At 33.1% G+C, this 25,611-nt stretch overlaps 2 protein-coding genes across 4 annotated transcripts in view; both read left to right on the top strand.

The window, feature by feature from the left end:
• The window catches only part of LOC103956267 (probable disease resistance protein At5g66890), a 95,937-nt gene that overhangs the window by 57,160 nt on the left and 13,166 nt on the right, over positions 1-25,611 (top strand). The window lies entirely within an intron of this gene.
• LOC125473055 (probable disease resistance protein At5g66900) lies at positions 18,872-23,671 on the top strand. The gene is made up of 3 exons (XM_048575316.1): positions 18,872-19,890; positions 22,815-23,218; positions 23,423-23,671. Exons 1-3 carry the CDS (start codon positions 19,269-19,271, stop codon positions 23,603-23,605), a joined length of 1,209 nt encoding a protein of 402 aa, XP_048431273.1. The 5' UTR covers positions 18,872-19,268; the 3' UTR covers positions 23,606-23,671.

Genomic DNA, 25,611 nt, shown 5'->3' with positions numbered 1-25,611 from the left:
TTTAAAAATCCGAAAATACCATAAAAATTTGAAAAATTGTGTTGAAAAACCCAAAAAGAGTTGTTTTTGTGTGTTTGTGTCGTAGGTCACCTTCCAACACAATGATGAGGATTTGGTTTTTAATTGCATGACTGTTAAAAAGAGTTATAAACATGGAGAAAAGTTTGATTTACTCTTGGTATATGCTTGGTTATGGTTATAATGTATGACTTCACATGCAATCATAAAAGAAAAATTAGTTTTTGTAACATGCTTGAAGGAAGGAACTCAAACAAACATTACAACCCTGAGAGACTTGAGCTTTAAACATTCCTTGGAGAGTATTAATCTGTGATTCTTGTTTTCAAACTCGTTGCATGATCTCATTATTCTTGCTTGGTTGCTAATTAGAAGGAGTTTCATCATTTAGTTCCAAATACTAGAACTTGCATCCATTCCAGTCAAAGCATGATTGCATAATATACATCAAGATGAAGTGTGTAGTGAAGCCATCAACCAAACAGCCAACCTATGCACTATATATTTATTGTAGGTCATAACCCCCATTGAGCCATTGTTAGCCCTTGTTCCTTGTTTACCCATATCATCCCCACCTAGCCTAGATTAGGACCACCCATACCCTTGTTCTTGAAACATAGTAAGCATGACTTAGAGGGAATCCTTTCGAATATGCAATACAACAAGTGTGGGGGAATTTTTGTGTGTGTGTTGATATGCCACGAAAAGAAATAAGGCATAAAAAAAAAAAGAAAAAAAAAAAAGGTTGTGAAAAGAAAGAAAAAGAGGATGAAATAAGTGAAAATAAGCTCACATGTTTGTGATAGTTGAAGAAAGGGTCCAAAACGTTGAATATGGCCCTAAGAGTTGTGTGAATTTTCCCTTTCTGTGTCTAAATGAGTTTCTGCTATCATAAGTGGTTCTAAGTGTAAAATTTCATTACTTTGCTTGCTATTGCTTAAAGAACATTTGTTATCCTTACCTTTCATTGTTAGCCAATCACCCTTACCCCGTTACAATCCTTATGCTTCAATCTTGATCATTATGTTGTCAATAATGTGGAGTTTGGAATTGATGTAAGCATATGATGTCCCTGGTTCTCGCATCTAATTGGTAGCAATCCTTTCATGAGATCTTATTCATGTACATTCCAGAAAAGTGCTTTCCTTGTTATAAACATATGTGAGTGTTTAGTTTCATATTTACATCAATCTTCTCACATATACTTAGTGTAGGGTGTGTAATCAGAAAGTCTGTTTGAAAATAAGAAAGTATCTTGTAAGGAATTAAGTGATTTCTCTAAGGCATGTTACTACATTCAAATGTTGTTTTAAATTGATTAAATGAGAACTAGTAAGGAGTAATTATGATTACGTATGTGCCTAAGCATAAGGATGACTAAAATCTATGTGAGTAATGTTCTTGAACATGTCATGTGCATTAAGAATCCCTGAGACGATTGTTGGAAGGTTAAGGTTGTGTTTTACTTGTTTTGTTTCGTTTCGTTTTGTTTTGTTTTTCTTTCTATTTTGCTCGAGGACTAGCAAAAGCTAAGTGTGGGGGTATTTGATAGGAGCATATTCATGCGACTTAAATGGCTTGTTCTCGTACATTTACGTTATGTTTCTTTAGTTATTTAGTCATTTATGCTTCTTTTGTGTGTTTTCAGGATCATAAGGCGTGTTAGACGAAAGGATGCATTGTGGAGTGTTTTGGGGCCTTTTGGAGCACTAATGGGCTAAGGATGGATAGCTTATGCTTGGAGCCCAAGTGTTGGATGAAATTGAAGGCCTTGTATGCACTTGAGGACACAAAACAATGGCCCTAACCCAATTACATTCAACTTGCCATGGGCTTAACACAAACACCATTCCTTGCCATGCAAGGGGGAGCAATTTGGGTCCATTTCATGCACTTAAACCCTAGCCCAATTACACACCATTGCAGCCAAATCCATTCTTTGCCATGCACATTCACCACCAAATCAACCACATGCACTTATTCCTCCATCATTGCACAACATTGCAGCCACATGCACCAAAAACACACCCATGCCATGCCTTCCACATCAATTCCAGCTTGTCTTCATCATTGCAGCCACTTTGCCCTTTTATTTATGCATTAAACCTATTTCCTTTCCCTAAATTGCAGCCACAATACACACCTTTCCAACCTAGCTGCACCCTACATACATTAATTAGTCATTCTTTTCATATTGCACTCACATGCATTCATCATAACTCACAACACAAAACAGCCACACAAACACACTCCTTTGCCGTGAATTTCCCTTGCCATTTTTCAGCCATCACACTTCATCATTGCAGCCACCATTCACCCTAGTTGTCAATCACATACTTTCCCATTATATAATTCATCCACATGCATCTTTAACCAACAAACAAATCAGCCACATACACACACACACTCCTTTGCCGTGCATGCCCATCACAATTCCAGCTTTCCAACCTAGCCACATCCACATGCATTCACTCATAATCATTCACTAACATTGCAGCCACATTTCCACCCACTTCCTAGCTGTCATGTTCCCTCTTATTTACCTATAAATAAGCATCCATTGCAGCCACAATTAATTCATTCCATCAACCACAATTCACTCTCCACCTTCACAACACAAAACACATTCTCCCTTCCCTTTTGCCGTGGCCTTCCTTTCATTTCCATCACTCCCCATCCCCTTAAAACACTACCCAATCCATTCATACCCAACCTACAACCCTTGCCGTGCCTCTACACCCTCCAAAACACTATCCTTACACCTTGTGCCACAACAAAGAGGAGGAGAAGAGGGCCTAAACGTTCATACAATTCAAGTTTGAGTTGTTGGGATTTTTAGGTGTTTGCTCTCCTTGATATTCAATGATTAAATTTATTTATCTTTGTCTTGTACGTATGAGGAACTAAACCTCCCATGGCTAAAGGTGTATTCGAAACCATGATTATATATGTGAAATAAGTTGATTACTTCCAGTTATCGTTGCATAAGTCGTGAATACAATTTGCTTAACCGTTTGATTTAGAACTTATTCTTGTATGTTGATTGAGAGTGCACGCTTAATTTGCATGCTTGAAATTGGTGCTAGGATATAAGTTTGTTTCACCTAATCTTTATGAACTTATATTCACAAGTAGTGAAGGTCGCTAGTCACGATCATGTTAAGTAGATTCCTAGCAAGAGTATCATGCTTTTCATAGTTACAAATGCCTTGTCGATGCTTATGATTTCCAAAGAACGTAATGATTCTAACTTGTATCTTTATCATGCTGTTCATATAAAGAACTTGTTAGGAATAATTTGTTTGCGATGCATATTCATCCAATTCAATGATTCTAGGGAAATCTGAAGGTTAATTTAAGCGGACCGAATTAACTTGGAGTGTCGAGGCTCATAACTTATTTAATTGATAACTGGAAAGTGATTGACGTTGCATATATTTCATGTGTGGAGAAAAACCCCTTAGCCATTCCATCATCCATATTTTCATCACATTCATATTTACATTCTGCCTTTAATTGCAATCTGTGCATTTTAGTTTAATTTCGTCAAAACCTCAATCCCCCCCATATTTTGTTTAGTCTTAGTCATTACAATCTATTTTATTTTGTGTTTTTAAGTATTTGGAGTCTTGTGGACTTGTTTTGAGTTTTTGTTAAGTAAGTTAAGTTAGTTTTATTTATTCGAGTCAAGTGTTTAACACCCCTAGTTAATCCCCGGTTAGAACGATCCCTACTTACATCATTACTACAATTGTCACAAATAGGGTTTAATTTATGTGTCACATTCGTAATGCATCAGGTATAAGCGACGAAATTGGAGATTGAGTGAGGGCTAATTGTGCAGCCGTAACCATAATGAAAGAACAGTAATCAATAGATCAAGAAAGCAACAGAGAAACACCTCAAGAATCACGCAGCAAGAAGTACCACGAAGCAATAATTTTGATAGACAAAATCTTGCAAATATCAATACTGAGAAATCGAAAGAAAACACCTCAAGATGATCACGACGGCAGCTGCAAAGATCGACGAACAAATCAACCGTTGACGACTACAGAATGAATAACCAACAAGAAGAAACTCCACCGACTTAGAGCACCAGACTACACGAATCACGGCACGGCAGTAGCTGCACAGATCAACGAACAGATCAACAGTCTCCAATGGCAGAACGAACAACCGACAAGAAGAAATGCCACCGACTTAGGGTTTGAGAAATCAACACTTCTCTGAAATTGCGAACAACCAGCAAGGATCCGATGTCGGTTACCGGAACAACCACGACCACTACAACTACGACGACGACGAGCGGAAGCACAGGAATCGTTAATCACAGGTGTTAACCATGGCAGGCGAAGATACCATGATAACGCTAAGAACAAACTATGAAGAAGAAATTATGAAGAACTCAAGAAAACTTTCGAAGAGAGAGAATGTAGAGAGAGAAACTGTATTATCATTATATCCAACTATTACATCATACATCCTTATAAATACAATGACACATAACTGACTTCTAGAGTTCCCAATACAATTGTGACACCTGGCAATGTAAAACAATACTAATCTTTTATCCTAACACATGTCACTCTTGACAACTTACAAGTGTGAGGGTAATGGCTCAATTAGGGATCACATTCTGAAACTCTCAGATGCTGCCGAGAAACTCAACTCAATGGATGTACATATTTCAAAGACTCAATTGGTTTTTATGGTGCTTCAAGCACTCCCTGCTAAATATTGTCAGCTGAAAGTCTCATATAACACTCAAGGGAATCTCTGGACACTTGAAGAGCTCATTGCTCAATGTGTCCAAGAAGAGAGAAGACTCAAGCAAGACAAGGGCAAGGAAATTGAAGCAGTGAACCTTGTACATGCATCCAAAGGAAAGAGCAAGAAGGGTGGCGGATTTAATCCAAGTAAGAACTCTAAGTCTTGTGATAATGTCTCTAAATCTGGTATGCCTGCTAAAAATGCTGAAACCTCTAAGAAATCTGTCAATCTTAGAGTTAAAATTAAAGATATAACTAAGCTTAAATGTTTCTTTTGCAAAACCAAAGGTCATTATAGAAAATATTGTGAAGCTTTTAAGGATTGGCTAAAGAGTAAGGGTAATACTGATGTCTATGTCTGTGAGGAGTCTAATTTGGTTGAAATTCCAGCTAATTCTTGGTGGTTTGATACTGGTGCATCAGTTCATGTCACAAACTCATTGCATGGTTTTGAAAAACAAAAAGAAACAAATGAAATGAATCATAGTGTTTTTGTTGGGGAAGGGACTAAGGTTTCTGTAGAAGCTACAAGGAAAGTGAAACTGAAATTATCTTCTGGTTTTATACTTGAACTAAGTGATGTACTTTTTGTGCCTACAATGACATGGAACCTGGTTTCTGCATCAAAACTAACTAAAAAGAATTTGGTTTTTCTTGGGGATAATGAGGGTATAAAGTTTTTTCAAAAGAATAATTTAGACTTAGTTTTGGGAAAAGCTTATTTACATGAAAAACTTTGGCAATTGGATTGTTCTCTTGAAAATGATTATGTGCATGTTTTAAATGTAAACACCACAAGGGTGCATGATTTTGAAAATTCTTACATTTTGTGGCATAAAAGGTTGAGACACATTTCGAAAGAGAGAATTTTACAATTATCTAAATCCAATTTGATTCCCTCATTTGATTTTCAAACCAAAAGTGAATGTGTTGATTGTTTAAAAGGGAAATTGACTAATACTAGAAAACTAGAAGCTAGGAGGAGTCAATATCTACTTGAAATCATACACACTGATGTATGTGATCCTTTTCCAGTTAAAACTATATGTGGGAACAACTATTTTGTGAATTTTATTGATGACTTCTCTAGATTCAGTTTTACTTATCTCATTAGTGAAAAATCAATCGTCCTTAGTTACTTCATAATTTTTAAAACTGAGGTTGAGAAACAATTAAATAGAACTATTAAGATTGTTAGATCGGATAGGGGAGGAGAGTATTTTGGCAGGCATACTGAGGCAGGTCAACAGAAATGACCTTTTGCACTTTATCTGAAAAAACATGGCATCGTGGCACAATATACGAAACCTAGAATGCCACAGCAGAATGGAGTCTCAGAAAGAAGGACCAGAACTTTGATTGGGATGGTGAGGAGCATGGTGTCTAGAGCTAAACTTCCAGCATTCTTATGGGGAGAAGCACTCAAAATAGCAACTTATATACTCAACAGGATGCCAACCAAAGCTGTTTCACAAATCCCTTTTGAAATTTGGACTGGAAGAAAACCAAATTTCGATTATTTTCATGTTTGGGGCTGCAAGGCTGAAGCAAGGTTCTATAATCCACATGAGAAGAAATTAGATGCAAGAACTCAGTCTTGCTATTTTGTTGGCTACTGCGAAAAGTCCAAAGGGTTCAAGTTTTATGATCCACAAGCTCATTCGAGAATTCAAGAGTCACACAATGCTGTTTTTTTAGAAGACCAAGATGTGGCAGATTTGAATCAAGATGACTTTAATTTTGAGGAATAAATCTCGGATGAATACATCTCTCCTGCAAAAAATTACAATATTCTTCCCATATTCCTTCCAAAGATTAGTCCAAATGAAGAAGAAGATCATCAAATGGAAGATTGTGAACTTGAAACAGAAACTACATCTGATCAGACTCGGTTGGAACATCATGTTGTGCAAACACAACAGCAAATTGAAAGTTCAGAAGCACCTCAAGCTGAACCTGAATTAAAAAAATCGACAAGAACAAAGAAGTCGGCCATATCAAATGATTATGTCTATTTGCAAGAATTTGAGTAACATAGGTAATATTGATGAACCTATCACCTACAATCAAGCTATAGAGAGCTCACAATCAATCTTATGGATCAATGCAATGAAGGAGGAATTAGAATCGATGAGCAAAAACAAAGTCTGGACATTGGTTGAATCTAATTCCAAAATCAAGCCTATAGGTTGTAAGTGGGTTTATAAAACCAAACGAGACTCTCAAGGTAGAATTGAAAAATACAAGGCTCGATTAGTTGCAAAAGCGTTCACTCAAAGAGAAGGTATAGACTACAACGATACTTTTTCACCTGTTTCATCAAAAGATTCCATGAGGGTCATAATGGCTTTGACTGCACATTTCAATTCGGAGCTGCATCAGATGGATGTCAAGACGGCCTTCCTTAATGGAGAGCTACAAGAATATATTTATATGAGGCAGCCAATTGGATTTGTTGAAAGGGGGAAGGAAGATATGGTTTGTAAATTAAATAAGTCAATTTATGGTCTCAAACAAGCTTCAAGGCAATGGTATCTCAAATTTGATCAAGTGGTTACAGCTCATGGTTTCACTGAAAATAAGTTAGACGACTGCATCTATCTCAAGTTCAGTGGATCAAACTTCATAATTTTGGTGCTATATGTCGATGACATATTACTGGCCAGTTCTAGTTCTCAATTATTGCAGAACACTTAGTCCATGCTTAGTGTTAATTTTGATATGGACCTTGGTGAAGCTCACTATGTTCTTGGAATAGAGATTGTGAGAGACAGAAGGCAAAGACTTTTGGGTTTATCTCAGAATGGCTATATTGATACAGTGCTAGCTCAGTTCAACATGGAGCATTGCAATGGAGGCCACGTTCTTGTCAACAAAGGTGATAAATTCACTAGAGCACAATGTCCCAAGAGTGAAATTGAAGTGAAAAATATGAGAGACAAACCTTATGCCTCGTTGGTGGGTAGTTTGATGTATGCAAATGTTTGTACAAGACCTGATATCGCCTTCATTGTTGGCATCTTGGGTAGGTTTCAATCAAATCCTGGTGAAGCCCATTGGACTGCGGCAAAGAAGGTATTAAGATATTTGCAACGGACCAAGTCTTTCATGCTCGTGTATGGCAGAGATCCACAACTGGAAGTCACTGGATATACTGATTCAGATTTGGCTGGAGACTTGGATAAAAGAAAATCCACTGGAGGCTATGTCTTTATGCTTGGAGGTGGAGCTATTTCATGGAAGAGTTCTAAGCAGTCTATTATAACAACATCTACCATGGAAGCAGAATTTGTAGCATGTTTTGAAGGCAACAAGCAAGCTATTTGGCTCAGGAATTTCACAAGTGAGTTGAAGATAATGGATTCAATTCAAAAACCGATGAAGATGTTTTGTGACAATATTTCGGCTGTGTTTTTCTCTAAAAACAATAAGAGGACTTCTGCTAGTAGACTGATGGATGTAAAATTTCTGAAAGTTCGAGAAATGGTGAAGGAAGGAGCTATAGAAGTACAACATCTGAATACAAATCTCATGGTTGCAGACCTTTGACTAAAGCTTTACCATTTGGAGTTTTCAAAGCTCATGTTACTCGAACGGGAGTGCTGGAATCTTTTGATCAGTGAGAGTAGTTGCTGGTACAGAAGTATTGAAGGTGATGACATTTTTGTAGGTTTATAAGTTGAGTTATTAGTTAGTTTTGCTTCAATTATTTTGTTTCAACTAGTTTTATGTTTTAGCTAGTTTTGAATAATTGAATGTTTTCATTTGGGTTCAATTTTTCCAGATTATCTATGATTAATTGTTCTAGAAGACAAATTTTGTTTTATGGTTCTTCTAATGCTTTAAAGTCAGTTTTTGATTTGATAAAGCAGTTGGTGGAATTATAAAGTGCTGTTCATAGTATTACTTATGATCTTTCGAGATTTTGGTTTAAGTAATTACTTGGATTATGAATCATGTTATTCAAGTCGTTTGAATATTGAGATGATTACGATTTAGAATCATGTGTTGATGTTAAATGTTTTGGCTTCAAAAGTTGGAGCAAACTTGTTTTGAGTGTCTTTAAGCAGTTGGTTCACAATGTTGCAAAGGTGCAGATTGAGTATTTGTGATTTTGAAATTAGCTCTGTATTGTATCAATATAAGAATATGATCATGACCAAGAGTCCTAAGGCCTGCTATTTGTTTCAGATTCGTATAGAAAAGCCCCAATGTAAAGAGATATACGTAATCCTTATTTGTGAAGGATTGAATGAAAGTATGAAAACTGGTTTTAACACATTTTATACAATAAGGTAACTTATTCAGTATTGAGTAAGGATTCTAAAAGGAGAATTACATGGATTGATTGTGTATAAATAGCAGCCTCTGCTCTCACAAAACATACGCTGAATAGTGAACTAAGACTTATTGTTAATTTGAGTATTATTGGTTTTGACAGAGAGGAGGCTTTATTCATTCTTACATAACATAGTTTCAGATTCAATCTGTTTGTACAGTTTCTTGACTTTTTTGTTTAGAAATCTGTTTCTGTAATTCAACACCGCAATCCGTTTCATGCTCTCCCAAAATAAATTCAATACCACAAGGTTGAAGAGTCTCCATAAGATAAGAACTTTCATGTTACGGGATCAGGTGTTAATTTTTTTTGTGGGTAAGTTTATGTGGTATCTATACTAACGTCAACGGGTCATGTTTACAGAACTGTTCACATATAGTCTAGATGCATTGCCAAATCTAGAGGAATTGATTGGTTATTGACTTCTAATCAACATAGAAGTCATTGACAAGTAGTAGATAATGAATAACAATATACTTCAGAAGAAAATACTCAAATTCAATACTATAGAGAATTAATAACATCCATTATACATTAAAAAAATACACAAATTTAATACTTTGTAACAGAAGAAGAAGAAGGCACAACTGAAATGTCACAACTAATAATCAATTAGAGTATGTCAATACTATAAAAAAAAAAGAAAAAAAAACGACTTGGCATTGTAAATTGTAATGGGAGGGACACTAAGAAATTTCATAGCTAAGAATCAATAGAGCATGACAATTAGGTAAATGAGGAGGTTCTTTTTGTATAAACTATAACAAATAATTGTACATTAGAAAGATAGTTGATATTTTCAATAAAAAGAGGCATATTTGTCGATTTGTCATCTGAATTTGTATGGAGCTGTCAATTTCCCCATGAACTTTAATTTTAGCCAGTTACGCTCTTGAACTTTTATAATTAGCCAATATTCCCACTAGCGTTAGATTTTAAAAAATTTCATCCAATTTTTCATCCATCTTGATAATGGAAACAACACATAACAACTGTATAAGGGTAAGAAGGATGAAAAATTGAATGTAAGTTTTTAAGATCTAACTCTAGGGCGAGAATTGGCTATTTATGAAAGTTCAGGTGGAGTAATCGGCTAAAATTAAAGTTCAAGGAGGAAATTAGCTAATTAAAAAAGTTCAAGGGCGTAATCGGCTAAAATTAAAGTTCAAGGAGGAAATTAGCTAATTAAAAAAGTTCAAGGGCGTAATCGGCTAAAATTAAAGTTCAGGCAGAAATTTGGTAGTTGCATACAAGTTTAGGGGGAAATCAACAAATACCTTTAAAGAGAGCTGATTTTTATTAATCAACATTGAAGTTTTTGTGTATAAACTATGAAGGCATAAGGGAATTATGCTATAGTCTCCTCACATAAAATTCTCAACTCTATCATTTTTCATGAACCTATAATTCATGCAAATGAGATCAGTTTATTAGGTGATTTATGATACACGTAAATGAGATCAATTCATATGTGCATTAAACGTGAAAGAGTCATTGTACAATTTAAATTTAAGAAAAGAAAACTATACTTTCAAGACATAAAAAGTAATAAGTTTTTTTTAATGTATATAAGTATAATATTTTCTCATCTTCTAGTACAAGTTTTGTGCCTATTCTACAAAAAATAAAAAATAAAAAATAAAAAATAAAAAAATAAAAAATAAATAAAAAACTTAGATTAAGCCTATGAATTCACTCAGAATAATTAAAAAAAATGCCTAATAAATATAGACTAATCATATTAGCTAAAACAAATATACTTTCCCATAACCCCCATTTTTGTGCATATTCTACCAAAATGATAGAAAATTATACTATGGTATTTTCACAAGAAATTTCCAACTTTGTCATTTATCGTTAACCCATTATTCATGCAAACGGGTTTAATTTATCAATGGACGTATGATACACATTAGTGAGATTTGACAATCCATGTGAGTAGAGAAATATATAATTTCCTTATGTTTTCGTAGCATGTTCACAAATAAATTTAATGTTGTTGAATAAAGTTTAGGGAATTGTTATTAGCACTACAAAAATCTCATTCTACACTCCTCACAAGTGTATTTTTCTTTCTAATTATAGTAAGTTTGGAGTGCAAAATAAGATTTTTGAAGTGCCAATAACAATTCTCAAATTTTATATGTTTATAATTATAATTTCTCATTTTCTAGTATACCAAAAGAAAACCATATGGAAGCACCTTCACAATAAATTTTCTAACTTACACTAGGCCTATGAATTTATTCGCAACAAAATATTTTCTCCTTTACACAGAGGACAATTTTGTTATATTTTCTCCCATACCATGCCATCAATACTAATTTCACAGGCTTGAGAAATATGAAAGAGAAATTTTCCAGATTTCGGTTTTAGACTTAGTTTTTAGCTACGCCCAATGGAGTTTGATTTTAATCTTACTATGTTATTGTAACTCAAAAGTCGCAACTTTACTCCTAAAATTCAAAATTCGCTCAACCTTGCCCCTTGAGACTCTATTTTGGATCCCATTTTGCTCCTTGAAACTTAAAATTGTCATTTTACTTTATAAACCTCAAAATTCACTCCATATTACCTTAGTTTTGTTAATTTTGTAATGTGAGATGTTACTGCACAGTGGAGATTAATTTTATTTACTGTTGGTTTCATTATTTTACTCTATAAAACTAGATTTTAATTTTTATTTATTTGTTGTATGTTAATACATAGTGGAGATTTATAATCAAATTCATTGACATATGTAGTGTAGTCTTATTCAGGGTGGGTCTCACTCAAGAGACTATTGAGTTTTAAGGAGAAAATAAAGTTTAAAAATCAAAATGAATAAATTTTGAATTTTAAAGTACAAAATAGTGACTTTCAAAATTTCAGCATGATAAAATAAGGTCAAAATTAAGTTATAAGGTGCTTTCGTGTTTGTCCAACATTTTGTTTTTTCTTCGCAATTTCATCGAAGTCGCTTTGGAATCATGAAAAGAAAAAACGCCAAATGGTAGTTGCTTGTTATTTCAACCTTTTGTATTCTTTGCACCTTTCAACACGCTTTCATTTATTTTACTCCGCCATGCGTTGACTGGGATTAGACCTGGCAATTTATTACACGACCCATTAACACGACACGTAAACGACACGAAAATAACGGGTTTCGGGTCAACACGATAACTAATCGGGTCATTATCGGGTCACACGATAATAACCCGTTAATAACGGGTCCTTAACAGGTTTACACGAAAGTGACACGCGGGTAACCTGTTTCGACACGATAAGAAAAATGCTATTTTGATGATTTTAATTTTTTAAACTACTAAAAAAAACTTACTATAAAATGCAATAGATATAATGAATATGTATATATTGTTTATTAATTATTATTCTATTATTATTCTATATAAATTTTAAAATTTAAGTTTTATTTATTTATTTATTTTTATAGTATATTATAGGCAAGGATTGAGATTAAAAATCATAAAACACATTAAAAATAAAAATATCAAGTAATTTAAAAATACCAAAAACATAAAAAAAATTATAATAATTAATTTCCCGCCTAATATTTCAAGAGTTTCATCCATTTCCCACCTAATGTTTGGGAAATTTTGCAACCTATATCCATCCATTTCCCGCCTAATGTTTAACCCAAAGAAAAAAAATAACCAGCTTTTTTTTTCTTTTTTTATCTCTTATAACATTTTAACTTGAATAAAAATAAAATACGTAATAAAAAACATAAATGTAATTTTATTATTAAATATCATCACATACTAATTGAAACATAGTCTAATTAGCACTTAAAATATATAAATAATTAATATATTTATTCCAAGTCATCAAAACGATAAGATTCACTAACACTTAAAGTTTATTTATACTTTCATTAAGTATAACATCAATGCATATCCCATCAAAATGATGAAAGTATGAATAAACTCTTAAGTGTTAGTGAATTTATCGTTTTGACGGGATACGTATCCTACAAAACTAATTTCAACAATCCAACCGTCAAACTTGTTTATACATGCTTCGAGATAGCATACTCCAAAAATTGCAAAAAACAAACATTCAGAGATGAAGTAATGAGACAAAACTTTTCAACGGTTATAAACGAAAAATCACGATTTAACGGTTATTTTAACTCTGATTTTGATGATTTTGTACAGCTACACTCCTTGACCTTATATGAATACAATGAATGAATTCGATCTTCAATTTAAAATATTTACACTAGTGGATACCACAAATCTTATGTTATACTTAATGAAAGTATAAATAAGCTCTTAAGTATTAGTTAATGTATCGTTTTGATAGGATACGCATCCTATGAAACTAATTTCAATGATCCAACCGTCAAACTTGTTTATACATGTTTCGAGATCGCATACACCAAAAATTGCAAAAAACAAACATTTAGAGATCAAGTAACGAGACAAAACTTTTCGACGGTTATAAATGAAAAATCACGATTTAACGGTTATTTTAACTTTGATTTTGATGATTTTTTACAGCTACACTCTTTGATCTTATATAAATACAATGAATAAATTCGATCTTCAATTTAAAATATTTACACTAGTGGATACCACAAAATCTTATGTTATACTTGATGAAAGTATAAATAAACTCTTAAGTGTTAGTGAATCTATCGTTTTGATGGGATACGCATCTTAGAAACTAATTTCAACGATCCAACCGTCAAACTTGTTTATATATGCTTCAAGATCGCATATGCCAAAAATTGAAAAAAACAAACATTCAGAGATCAAGTAATAAGATAAAACTTTTCGACGGTTATAAACGAAAAATCACGATTTAACGGTTATTTTAACTCCGATTTTGATGATTTTTTACAGCTACACTCCTTGACCCTAAACAAATACAATGAATGAATTCGATCTTCTATTTAAAATATTTTCACTAGTGGATACCACAAAATCTTATGTTATACTTGATGAAAGTGTAAATAAACTCTCAAGTGTTAGTGAATCTATCGTTTTGATGTGATATGCATCCTACGAAACTAATTTCAACGATTCAACCGTCAAACTTGTTTATATATGCTTCGAGATCGCATACACCAAAAATTGCAAAAAACAAACATTCAAAGATCAAGTAATGAGACAAAACTTTTTGACGGTTATAAACGAAAAATCACGATTTAACGGTTATTATAACTCCGATTTTGATGATTTTTTACAACTACACTCCTTGACCCTAAATGAATACAATGAATGAATTCGATCTTCAATTTAAAATATTTACACTAGTGGATACCACAAAATCTTATGTTATACTTGATGAAAGTATAAATAAACTCTTAAGTGTTAGTGATTCTATCGTTTTGATGGGATACGCATCCTACGAAACTAATTTCAACGATCCAACCATCAAACTTGTTTATATATGCTTCAAGATCGCATACGCCAAAAATTGCAAAAAAAAAAACATTCAGAGATCAAGTAATAAGACAAAACTTTTCGACGGTTATACATGAAAAATCACGATTTAACGGTTATTTTAACTCCGATTTTGATGTTTTTTTTACAGATACACTCCTTGACCCTAAACAAATACAATAAATGAATTCGATCTTCAATTTAAAATATTTACACTAGTGGATACCACAAAATCTTATGTTATACTTGATGAAAGTATAAATAAACTCTTAAGTGTTAGTGAATTTATCGTTTTGATGTGATACGCATCCTATGAAACTAATTTCAACGATCCAACCGTCAAATTTGTTTATATATTCTTCGAGATCGTATACGCCAAAAATTGAAAAAAACAAACATTCAGAGATCAAGTAATGAGACAAAATTTTTCGATGGTTATAAACAAAAAATCACGATTTAACGGTTATTGTAACTCCGATTTTGATGATTTTTTACAGCTACACTCCTTGACCCTAAATGAATACAATGAATGAATTCGATCTTCAATTTAAAATATTTACATTAGTGGATACCACAAAATCTTATGTTATACTTGATGAAAGTATAAATAAACTCTTTAGTGTTAATGAATCTATCGTTTTGATGGGATACGCATCCTACGAAACTAATTTCAACGATCCAACAGTCAAACTTGTTTATATATGCTTCGAGATCGCATACGCCAAAAATTGCAAAAAAAAAAAACATTCAAAGATCAAGTAATGAGACAAAACTTTTCGACGGTTATAAACGAAAAAGTACGATTCAACGGTTATTTTAACTCCGATTTTAATGATTTTTTACAGCTACACTCATTGACCCTATATGAATACAATGAATTAATTCGATCTTCAATTTAAAATATTTACACTAGTGGATACCATAAAATCTTATGTTATACTTGATGAAAGTATAAATAAGTGTAGATTTTTAAAACCCTCCAAATCTCATGAACAATGTTATTTATTTGAGTGAAAAATTAATAATAATAAGTGTGAAAAATGTAATCACTCGTAATGAAAAGCTTTACAACTTTCATTAAGGGGTCAACTCCGAAATTTAGTATGTATATACTAATTTAATATTATGGTTTACATTTTTTTGGGTCAAATTATGTTTTTCTTTTCATTTTTATTGATTTAAAATATAATATTCTTAACGGGTAACGGGTCGGGTCATATTACCTGATAATATTAACGGGTTGATTTCGGGTCGGGTCATATTACCCGTTTACTTTAACAGGTATTACACGACACAACCCGTTAAGCTATCGGGTATGACACGAAAACGACACGAACACGAGAAACACGACACGAATGCCAGGTCTAACTGGGATTGCAGGACGTTTCCAGGAATGAGGTGGATTCTCTCCGTTCCTGTTTTTATTCTTTTTCATTTCCTTTTCTTACTATTATTTTTTATCTTATTATTTTTATAAAAAAAATAAATATAAAATGTTGACGTAACTCAACTATGATTGTTCAAATATGAAAGCATCGAAGAATAAAGAGATTAAGAAGATAAAGAATCATCCTCCTTCCAATAAAACGATGCGGTAGAATAATTGAAGGCCGTCAGCTTTTTCCCAACCCTTTTTTATGGATGTATTTTTTCTCAATATCTTCAAGTGATGTTATGGAGACTCGCTAATCTCCACCGATTCACTAAACACGCAAGGATTATTTTAGAATGCGTTGTAATATATGGGTCCCACTAATAAAATATAAAAAAAATGAAGGTTAGAATTGAAAAACTGTATCTTCTGCCGTTTCCTTCCTCTGTGTCTTCGTCACCTCTCAAATTATAAATTTTATTAGATTAGATATTAAATTAGTTATTGTCAGAGTTCGACTCATGCCATCATTCTTTTCTCTAATTGAACTCTTGAAGTATTTTTGTATAAAACTATAAGTATATTATACATTAGAATAGATAGTTGATAGGCCTAATTGGATTAATAGTATTCGTCGTGATAGGGTAGTTGAAAAGTTGCTCATGTGATGAAAAAAACTAGAATTTAAGCCCCTATGGTAAAGTCTGTTAGGATTTATACCCAAAATTAAAAATTTTGTCAACTTTCTGTTAATTATTAGCGCGTACCGCACATATTAGGCTAAAACGGAACTCTCCATACACATATTAAGCTAAAACAGACGTGCTAATAATTAACAGAAAGTTGACGAAATTTTCAATTTTGGACATAAATCATAACAGACTTTACCACAAGGGTTTAAATCCTAGTTTTATTTTTTTACTACAAAAGTTATCTTCCAACTACCATATCACCATGAAGACTATTAATCCAATTAAACCTAGTTGATATTTCCAACAAAAAGAGAGATGATTTTATTAATCAACATTGAAGGTTTGCATATTCTATGCAGGCATAAGGGAATTATACTATAGTCTCCTCAAAAAAAATTCTCAGCTCTATCATTTTTCGTTTACCTATAATTCACATGAACGAGATTAATTTATTAGGGGATACATGATACACATAAATGAGATAAATTCATAAGTGCATTAAACATTACATAGCCATTGTACAATTTAAATTTAAGAAAAGAAAATTATACTTACAAGACATGAAAAGTTTATTAATTAACGTTGAAATTTTTGTGCATATTCTATGGAAAAAAAAATAAGGAAATTATACTATCATCCCTTCATAAGAAATTCTCAACTCTGTCATTTTTTGTAAATTCGTGATACACTCTAAATGGGATGGATTCTTCAATAAACTTTTGATACACATAACTGAGACATATTAATAAGTTTATTAAAAATGATGAAGCTCACGTGAGTAGGCTAGAATACAATTTTCTTGTGTTTTCATAGCATATGCACAAAAAATTAATGTTGAAAAATAAGTTTTTATTTATTTTTTTTTTTATGTATATAAGTATAATATTTTTTTTCATCTTCTAGTACAAGTTTTGTACATATTTTACAATTTCAAAAAAAAAAAATAATTGCATTAAGCGTATGAAATTTTTTCACAAGAAATTCCTAACGTTGTCATTTATCGTTAACCCATTATTCACGCAATTGAGTTTAATTGAGTGTTTGTTCAACATTTTGTTTTTTCTTTACCATTTCTCCGAACCGCTCTGGAATCATGAAAAGAGAAAAGACCAAATGGTGGTTGCGTGCTATTTCAACTTTTTGTTTTCTCTGCTCCTTTGAACACACTTTCATTTATTACGATTTGATAGTATTATTTTATATTTTAAATATTTATTTAATTTAAACTATAAAGAAGGCAGGCTACCGTATATTACAAGTTTTTTTTTGAGAACTTGTAGATGGGGTTTTAGCATCTTTTTTGGATTTTACAAATCGTTCAACAAGAATAATTGCAAAGAAGATGATCCTTGAATGAAATATTTGATAGAAAATGTGACGGAACCTAGGTATCTTCATGATAACTTTTTTATTGGATTTGAACCAATGACTCTCGCCGTATGAAAGCGATACTCTAACCGCTGAGTCAAGTAGGTCAAGCTGAGTCAAGTCAGAGAAAATAGACCCATATAAGAGAAAGCCGTGCAACCTGAATTCCCCTTACTATTGGGCTGTTCACTTCATTGATTTACTTAACTTTACTTAAGATTAAAGATAGGGGCCGGGCGGGCTGCCGCGGGCGCCAGCACCGGCTGAAGTTCCCCACCCCGCTCCCGAAGAAGTATTCAAATCATTCACTCCTTTCCCTTTAGGAAAGCTTTACTTTATTCTTTCTTTATATACTTACTATATTGCAAGTTGCAAAATTCAAACTTAGATATTGGTCTAGCGAAGAAAACGATCATTATTAACTTTCAAAATTAGAATAACGCGTCTATAATAGTTAATTGAAATTTATAAAATTATTTACATAAAATGAGTGTAGCAGAGAAGAAAATACTTTGTTGGATGTGTGGGCACACGAGAAATGATAAGATTGGTAATGAGGATATTCAAGGTAAAGTAGGGGTAGTCAAAATTGAAGAAAAGATGAGAGAAAATCAGTTACGGTGATTTGGACATATGAAACGAAGGTCTACTGATACTCTGGTTAAAAGATGCGATTATGAAACAGAGTTTCAAGGCCGAAGAAGTAAAGAAAGACTTTGGAAAAGACTCTAAGAAAATATTTAGAGTACTTAAATATAACGAAAAATGTAATACATAATCGAGCATAATTGAGTTTTAGAATTCATATAATCGATCACACTTAGTAATAATTTTTTTTTATTGTTGTTGTTGTAGTTGCGTGTTACATCAACTTTTTGTTTTCTCCCTACAATTTCTTCGAAGTTGGGAAATGGAATGGAATCATAAACAAAGGAAAAAGGCCAAGTCTTTGTTTACTTTGTTTAGGTAGCCCACGAGGGCCACTACCCCTTTATTATTCTTATTATTGGTGTTGGTAGTTGTGGTTGTTGTCAGATCGCATTTCAAATGAATCTATACGTTTTCTTTTACTTTCTCCGGCGTGTGCGTGGGCTCAGATGTCAAGAAAGTCTTTGAACCAGCGCATACATAACCATTTCATGCAATTTACCGTAAATTCTGTCTCTTTTTATACAATTTACTGTACAATTGCCCCTGTCGCCTTCGTATCTCGTTCGTTTAGCTATATATAAACTTGTGCTAACAATATTATTTCATCAGCCAAGAAGAGATTCCGTAAGAGAAAATTGAGTTTTGAGTCGTTTTATTTTCTTAAATATGTCTGTGGCTTCAGTCGGCATGGGTACCCTGAGAACGGCATTTCAAATGCTGTTTGATGCTGTAAAATCAGTGCAGGAGGAGACTACTATGTTCAAGCACCTCCTTGGAGACATCAAATCCACACTGGAATCTCTACAGCCACTCATCCAAGAGATTGAAAAATATAACTCGAAAGAGCGACTGAAATATTTTGCAGTACAAATGGAGAAGGGAGCAGATCTTGTTCAAAAGTGCAGCAAAGTTGGCGTGTGGGGAAAATGCAAATACGCCAAGAAGCTCCATCAACTGAAAAAATCTCTTCGAAGAGTGTTTGATGCGCTCAAACTGCAGGGCGTAAGGGATGCGAGGGAGGCGTTGATTTCTCTCAGGAATATCGAGACGGCGTTCTCTCGAATAGAAAAGAATTTGGTGATGAAAAGAAATCAACCTGAAACGGTTAAATGTTCGTCTGCGGTGCCTGAACCCCCATCCGTTACAGTCGGGTTGGATTTGCCGTTGAAGGAGTTGAAGATGAAGCTCCTTAAGGATGAAAAGGTGTCGATGCTTGTGCTGACTGCTGCTGGGGGATGTGGGAAAACAACCTTGGCTAAAAAGTTTTGTCAAGATCAAGAAGTCAAAGGTATGCTATCAATGATTTCAAATTCTTTTTTTTGTGAAGTGTTAACTTCCTACATAGTTAAAAAATTATGTAGATAAGCAATTTAGTATTACAGTTAGTGGTATTTATCTTTATTGATAAATGAGAGGTCTTAAGTTTGATTCTTGTCACAAACAAATTTGAACTACATTATTGTTAGTTTATTATGAGGCTAAACCCACCCCTTAGATCAACTCCAATGGTGGGCTAAAAGCCAAATTACCCCTCAAAATTTTCCCTAAACTCACTCCAACCCAAGGGGAAATTTTGGGCTAAATGCTAAACCAAAGCCAAGTTCCCCCCAAAATTTTGCCCAGAAGTCGGAGTGGATTCCACCCAATATTTATCGGAATTTAAATTTTTTAAAATTAAAATGTTTACAAAATTAATTTACGATAGTCTACATTTTTATTTCAAAAAAAAAATTAATTTAACAAAAAAAATAGCCTAATTTCATTCTTTAATAATCCCGGGCTAAAATTTTAGGCTAGAATGGTTGGAGTAGAAAAGCTGTTTCTGGGCTAAAAACTAAATTTTTCGGACTAAAATATTTGGTTTTTAGCCCAACTATTGAAGATGGTCTTAGTTTAGATAGATCAAAAAAAAAAAAAAACATATAGAGGATTAGACGAGCAAAAGTATGCACTATGGCCAAGACCCCTCTATAAAACGCCCGCTAGTCCCTCCAAGTTTCCACACCAACCCAAATTTGTTAAAGAGAATACAATGTAGAACGAAGGGAACATGAAACTAAACCGTGTGAAAGCATAGAGCCGGTCCTTAAGGTAGTCCGTGCAGGCGCAGCCTAGGGCCCACTTTGGAAGGATCCCTAAAAATTTTATATTTCATGTAAGTAACATATAAAGAAAAAGTAAAAAAATATCATAATTCATTTGTTAGTGTAGTAAAATTTTTTTTTCAATTTCCCATTTCTCCATTTCTATAGAATGTTTAAATCAATTATCACATGGTCTTGAAGATTGTATTTTAAAGTAATAAAAACTTTGAATTTATATTTTGGTTTTCAATAATTTATTATTCAATGAAGTATTTCAATAGCCGATTCATTAGTATGATGTTGTAGTAAAAACAAAAGAGAAACAATTGACGTTGTTGAATTTATTATACTCGTCAATCAAGTTTTATTGTTCTTTATTCTCCTGATCATCAAGTTTTATTATTCTTCAGTCTCAATCTTAGACTCTTGACTGTAAACATTTAGTATATTTGCGTCTAAAAACATGAGACGTGTAATATTTAAATAATGTTTGTATATTTATCTTCTTTTGATATTAATTTTTAGGGGCCTTTAGATCTAGGTCCAAAAACATAGATGGTTGTTAAGAATGGATCCAGTTATCTAATTACATGCTTTTATTTTTTTATATACTCATTTTATATTTTCTAAAAATATTAACAATCAATTAAAATCTTCTAATATTATGTATTTTCCAGCTCCAAAAAATCTAATTAATATCTTATAACAAAAAAACTAACATACTAAAATAAATCTATTTGCTAAACATTGTACCTTAACTCAAGTAACAAATATATGAAGAGTGTTGATATTCTCCCGCGGTGTCTTATTTCCTGACCCACCATTTAATAAAAATGTTAATGACATGTTTAACCTATTAAATGAAGACTTTTAACCCTATTTAATTAATTACTAAAATATTAAAAAAAACATAATTTAAAATAATAAATAAATAATCATGGATGGTGTGTGATATCTGCGGTGAAAGAAAGGCTGGGAAAGATTTGGGCTACAATCGGCAGAAAGGTTGGAGGAAGGAACAAGTGTGTGCTAGATGGAGGCGAGAAACTTCAATGGAGTCTCTGCGGTGTGGTGATAGGTGTGAGTATTGGGGTTTGACGCAGGGGTATGGAATATCAGTGAAAATATAGGGTGGGGATCTAGAAAGAGATCCGGGTGGCAGATTTGAGTTGGAAGAGATATTGCGAAAGCAATGTGATGATTTTAATGACATGTGTGATTTGAAGGAGATGATGAATGTCCAAGTCTTGCATTTTTTTTTCTTTAGTTTTCCGTTTTTATTTATTTAAATATTATTTAAAGATATATTAGAGTTATTTAAAACAAAACATATTAGGGTTATTTTGAGATTAATGGTGGGTGGGAAAATAGGACACTGGTTGGGATTGTGATTTTTTTGAATGTATATTATGCTTATAAGCGAGATATGAAACCTAACTAAAAGGTTTAAGAAAAAAAATATACATACAAACAAGACACATTAGTTTGTGACAGGTTGATTATAAAAAAGAATCTTTCATATAAGTAGATAAATATAATTAATCTGTGATATAGGTTGGTTATAAAAATTAAAAATAAAATTTATAAATGGGGTTTAAAGTAGAAGGAAAAACAATAAATAACAAAAAAATAAAAATAAATAAAAAAAGAAATAATCGAAGAGATAATTGGGAAGAAATTTGATTTTTATAATAAATCTTATCATTGAAGAGATAATTATTGATAATTAAATAATTAAATATAAGGAATTGGACTTATTTTAATAAATTGGACTAATCTTGCTTATCTAAAAAAATTAGACTTATATCAAGTTTCCCTGACTTTTAATGATATTTGATGTAGAAATAATTTTTTTATGTATTTAGCGAATTCTTTTTTGTACATATGAAGAATCGGGGGCCAAAGAACTTTAGGGTCCCACTTTGAAGGCTCGTCTAAGGCCCCCAAAATCTCAGGGTCAGCTTATGAAAACAAATTAAGAAAGTTCATAAATTCTTCTACATATAGCTTCATCTCAGGGCACAAATCTTGCAATGAGCTCTTGCTTGACTAATTGATTACTTGATCTGAGAATTGCAGACATATCTAGTCAACCTTTTTATTAACCTCCGACATTCTGTTTGGATAGATACATTCAAGAACAACATCTTCTTTGTCAATGTCTCGAAAAGGCCCAACTTGGACCTTATTGTACATGAACTATATCAACTGAAGGGGTTCGAGCTGCCTGCTTTCCAAAACAAATTCATGGCAGTTAATTTGTTGCAACAATTTTTGAAGAAAGCAACAGACAATCCTCTGTTGTTTGTCCTGGATGACGTTTGGTCAGGATCAGAGTCCCTTCTTGATAAGTTTGATCAATTCAAGTTTTCAAATTACAAGATTTTGGTCACATCAAGATTTGCATTTCCGAGATTTGGTTCTCCGTACCATTTGGCATTATTGAATGATGAGGATGCAATGGCTCTTTTTCAGCATTCAGCATCCTTGGAGGATGAGAGCTCTTATACTTCCGAAGATCTTTCGAGAAAGGTGATTTCTTAGTCTGCAATGCACATACATGCTTATTTATGCCTCAGAAGAGGGTAAAGAAATAACGTTGACCGTCCACACATGTTAACACTTCCATTTACCGTCTCACAATAACAATTTTATCATCTTTACTGAAACATTTAGATGATTTACAACAATTTAATCAGATAATAACTGAATTCATTCGGGATAATTAAATTGCAGATTATGAAGCGCTGTGAGGGATGGCCACTTGCCATTGCATTGGTCGGGTGGTCACTTCGTGGCCAGCCTAAAGAAATCTGGCAGAAAAAAATACTGGAATGGAGCAAACGTTCTTCCATTCTTGATACTGAAAAGGATTCGCTTGCTGATTGGATTAAAAGCACACCACAAAGTAGCACATAAATATCCTATTAATTTTCCTTATTAACAATAATGTTTGCCAATAGTAGCATATGAAAATAAGGGTCTTTCCCGCATAAGATTGTTTTATCTAACTACTTAAAATGTCACAAAAACTGGGCTGCTGTCCCTACTGACCAGCCACCGAAAAATAATTATTAGACTCACTTACACTTATCTAAAGTCTACAAAATTTTATATGCAGATACTAAACACACAGAGCTACACTCACACAAATTTTTGGGATTTTTGGAGTTGATTTGCTATTTAAATTAAATCGAACAAAAACAGAACAGAGACAGATTTTTGAGTAGTTCACAAATTAAGAAAAACAAGTTAGGGGAATTGCTATCCACCACCAAATAATCATGCAAACATGTTATGTTTCATTCAAATTCCTTTCATTTTCGGATGAAGATGCTCAAGTTGGCTCAATGTTAGAACCCAACCTATTACTCTTTCTTATGTAGTATGTTAAGAGAATGGCGTTTTCAACTTAACTTAGTCCCTAACATGCAATCTACAATGGTGTGTTCATAGATTTAACAAGTAGAAATCATTAAGAACGAAAAGAGTTTGAGTTATCACAAGGCATCGTAAGTACTAGCGTTGTCTTACTTATCCTAGAAATTGATTCACATGTTAATCGCAATTAACAAGTACTTCTCTAGAACATATGTAGGTCCTCATTCAACAAGGGCAGGCACACACATATTCATAGCATTAGAATCCTAGATATGCTTACTAAGTATGCATCCGTAGAAAACACAAAAAGCATTCATCAATGAGACAAGTAGTGAACCAATTTTCATCCATTCGTAAAAGTAATTCAAACGAAATGTCATACCAAACTTGCAATCATATTTGGGGCTTCAAAACAGCCCCTAATTACTAAAAATTAGTTACACATAATTCTCAAATTAAACCAAAAGAAAGACATGAGTTTGAGAAGATAAAACCGAGAGAAGAGAATGCCAAGATTTCCTCATTTTCCTTCCTTCCCCAACTCAGCAGCCTTGCCTTTTTCCCTTGCTTAGCTTCTTTTCTCTCTCTTTTTTTTTCACACTTTTTCACCCTTTTTGTTGCTGCAACCTATATGTCTTTTCTTCTTTTCTGCTGCCACAGTTTTTTCTCCACAACTCACCCCACCAACAGCCATTTAGTGATGACAATAAGTGGGAGGAAATGCTAAAACAATTGTAACTCTTTGGGCAGCCTTTATGCCCATTACTCTCACTTAATTTTTCATTTCCTCTTATATTTGAATAGGTGTTAGCTGGCTTGTTCTTGGCTGCATCAGTTTTGGCTGTTAGTTTTATGGGATTTATTGCTTTCAATGCTTTCTTGTCAGTTACAAACTGCTCAGCCTCCTGGGAACCTTTTAGTGTTAGAATGACCATAACTTTTTCTAGAAAAATGATATTAACAATCCGCGAAATGCTCCAGAAAATATACATCCGTAGCTTTCCAAGCATATAAGGATCATTCTCTAATTCATTCTGAGCTGTCCGCAACTTGCTTCCAAAGTCAACTGACCTACACAGGTAGTTTTGACGAATTTATTACTTAAAATTCCACTTGTGTTATTTTTCTTTTCTTTACTTGACAAATCCTACAAAACACAAAAACAAAGTAAATAACTCAAAAATATAAGGAACTAACTAAGAAAAGACATGTGAATTTGATATAATATATATATATATATATATATATATAAATATAAGCTTATCAAATACCCCCACACTTAGCTTTTGCTAGTCCTCGAGCAAAACAAAGAAAACATGAAAAAGTAGCAACATGAAAAACATTAGCTCCCCACTATGTGACCCTCATAGAATTTCATTCAAGAAAACAAATCATCAAGAACCTTAGCTAGCATCAAACAAGCTAATCCAAGCTCATCTTCCTTATGCAAATGTTAACAACTACTTTTTAATCATCCTTGAAGTGTAGTGTGTGTAATAGCCATGCTAATGCAATTTCAAGTTTTGTTTTAAAACACTACATGC

This window comes from the organism of the source record quoted next, unplaced genomic scaffold (assembly GCF_019419815.1).
Source record: "Pyrus x bretschneideri cultivar Hongxiangsu unplaced genomic scaffold, Pyrus_bretschneideri_v1 Contig8, whole genome shotgun sequence".
In the NCBI taxonomy this organism is placed as follows: Eukaryota; Viridiplantae; Streptophyta; class Magnoliopsida; order Rosales; family Rosaceae; genus Pyrus; species Pyrus x bretschneideri.
The sequence above is the reverse complement of the archived record's forward strand: the minus strand, read 5'-3'. Positions and strand labels throughout refer to the sequence as shown.

Bases quoted from the DNA above. Each gene is read 5' to 3' on its own strand.
- LOC125473055 (XM_048575316.1), top strand. From the start codon at position 19,269: ATGTCTGTGGCTTCAGTCGGCATGGGTACCCTGAGAACGGCATTTCAA. The intron at 19,891-22,814 runs GTATGCTATCAA...CTGTTTGGATAG, and splicing joins TCAAGATCAAGAAGTCAAAG to ATACATTCAAGAACAACATC. The intron at 23,219-23,422 runs GTGATTTCTTAG...ATTAAATTGCAG, and splicing joins CCGAAGATCTTTCGAGAAAG to ATTATGAAGCGCTGTGAGGG.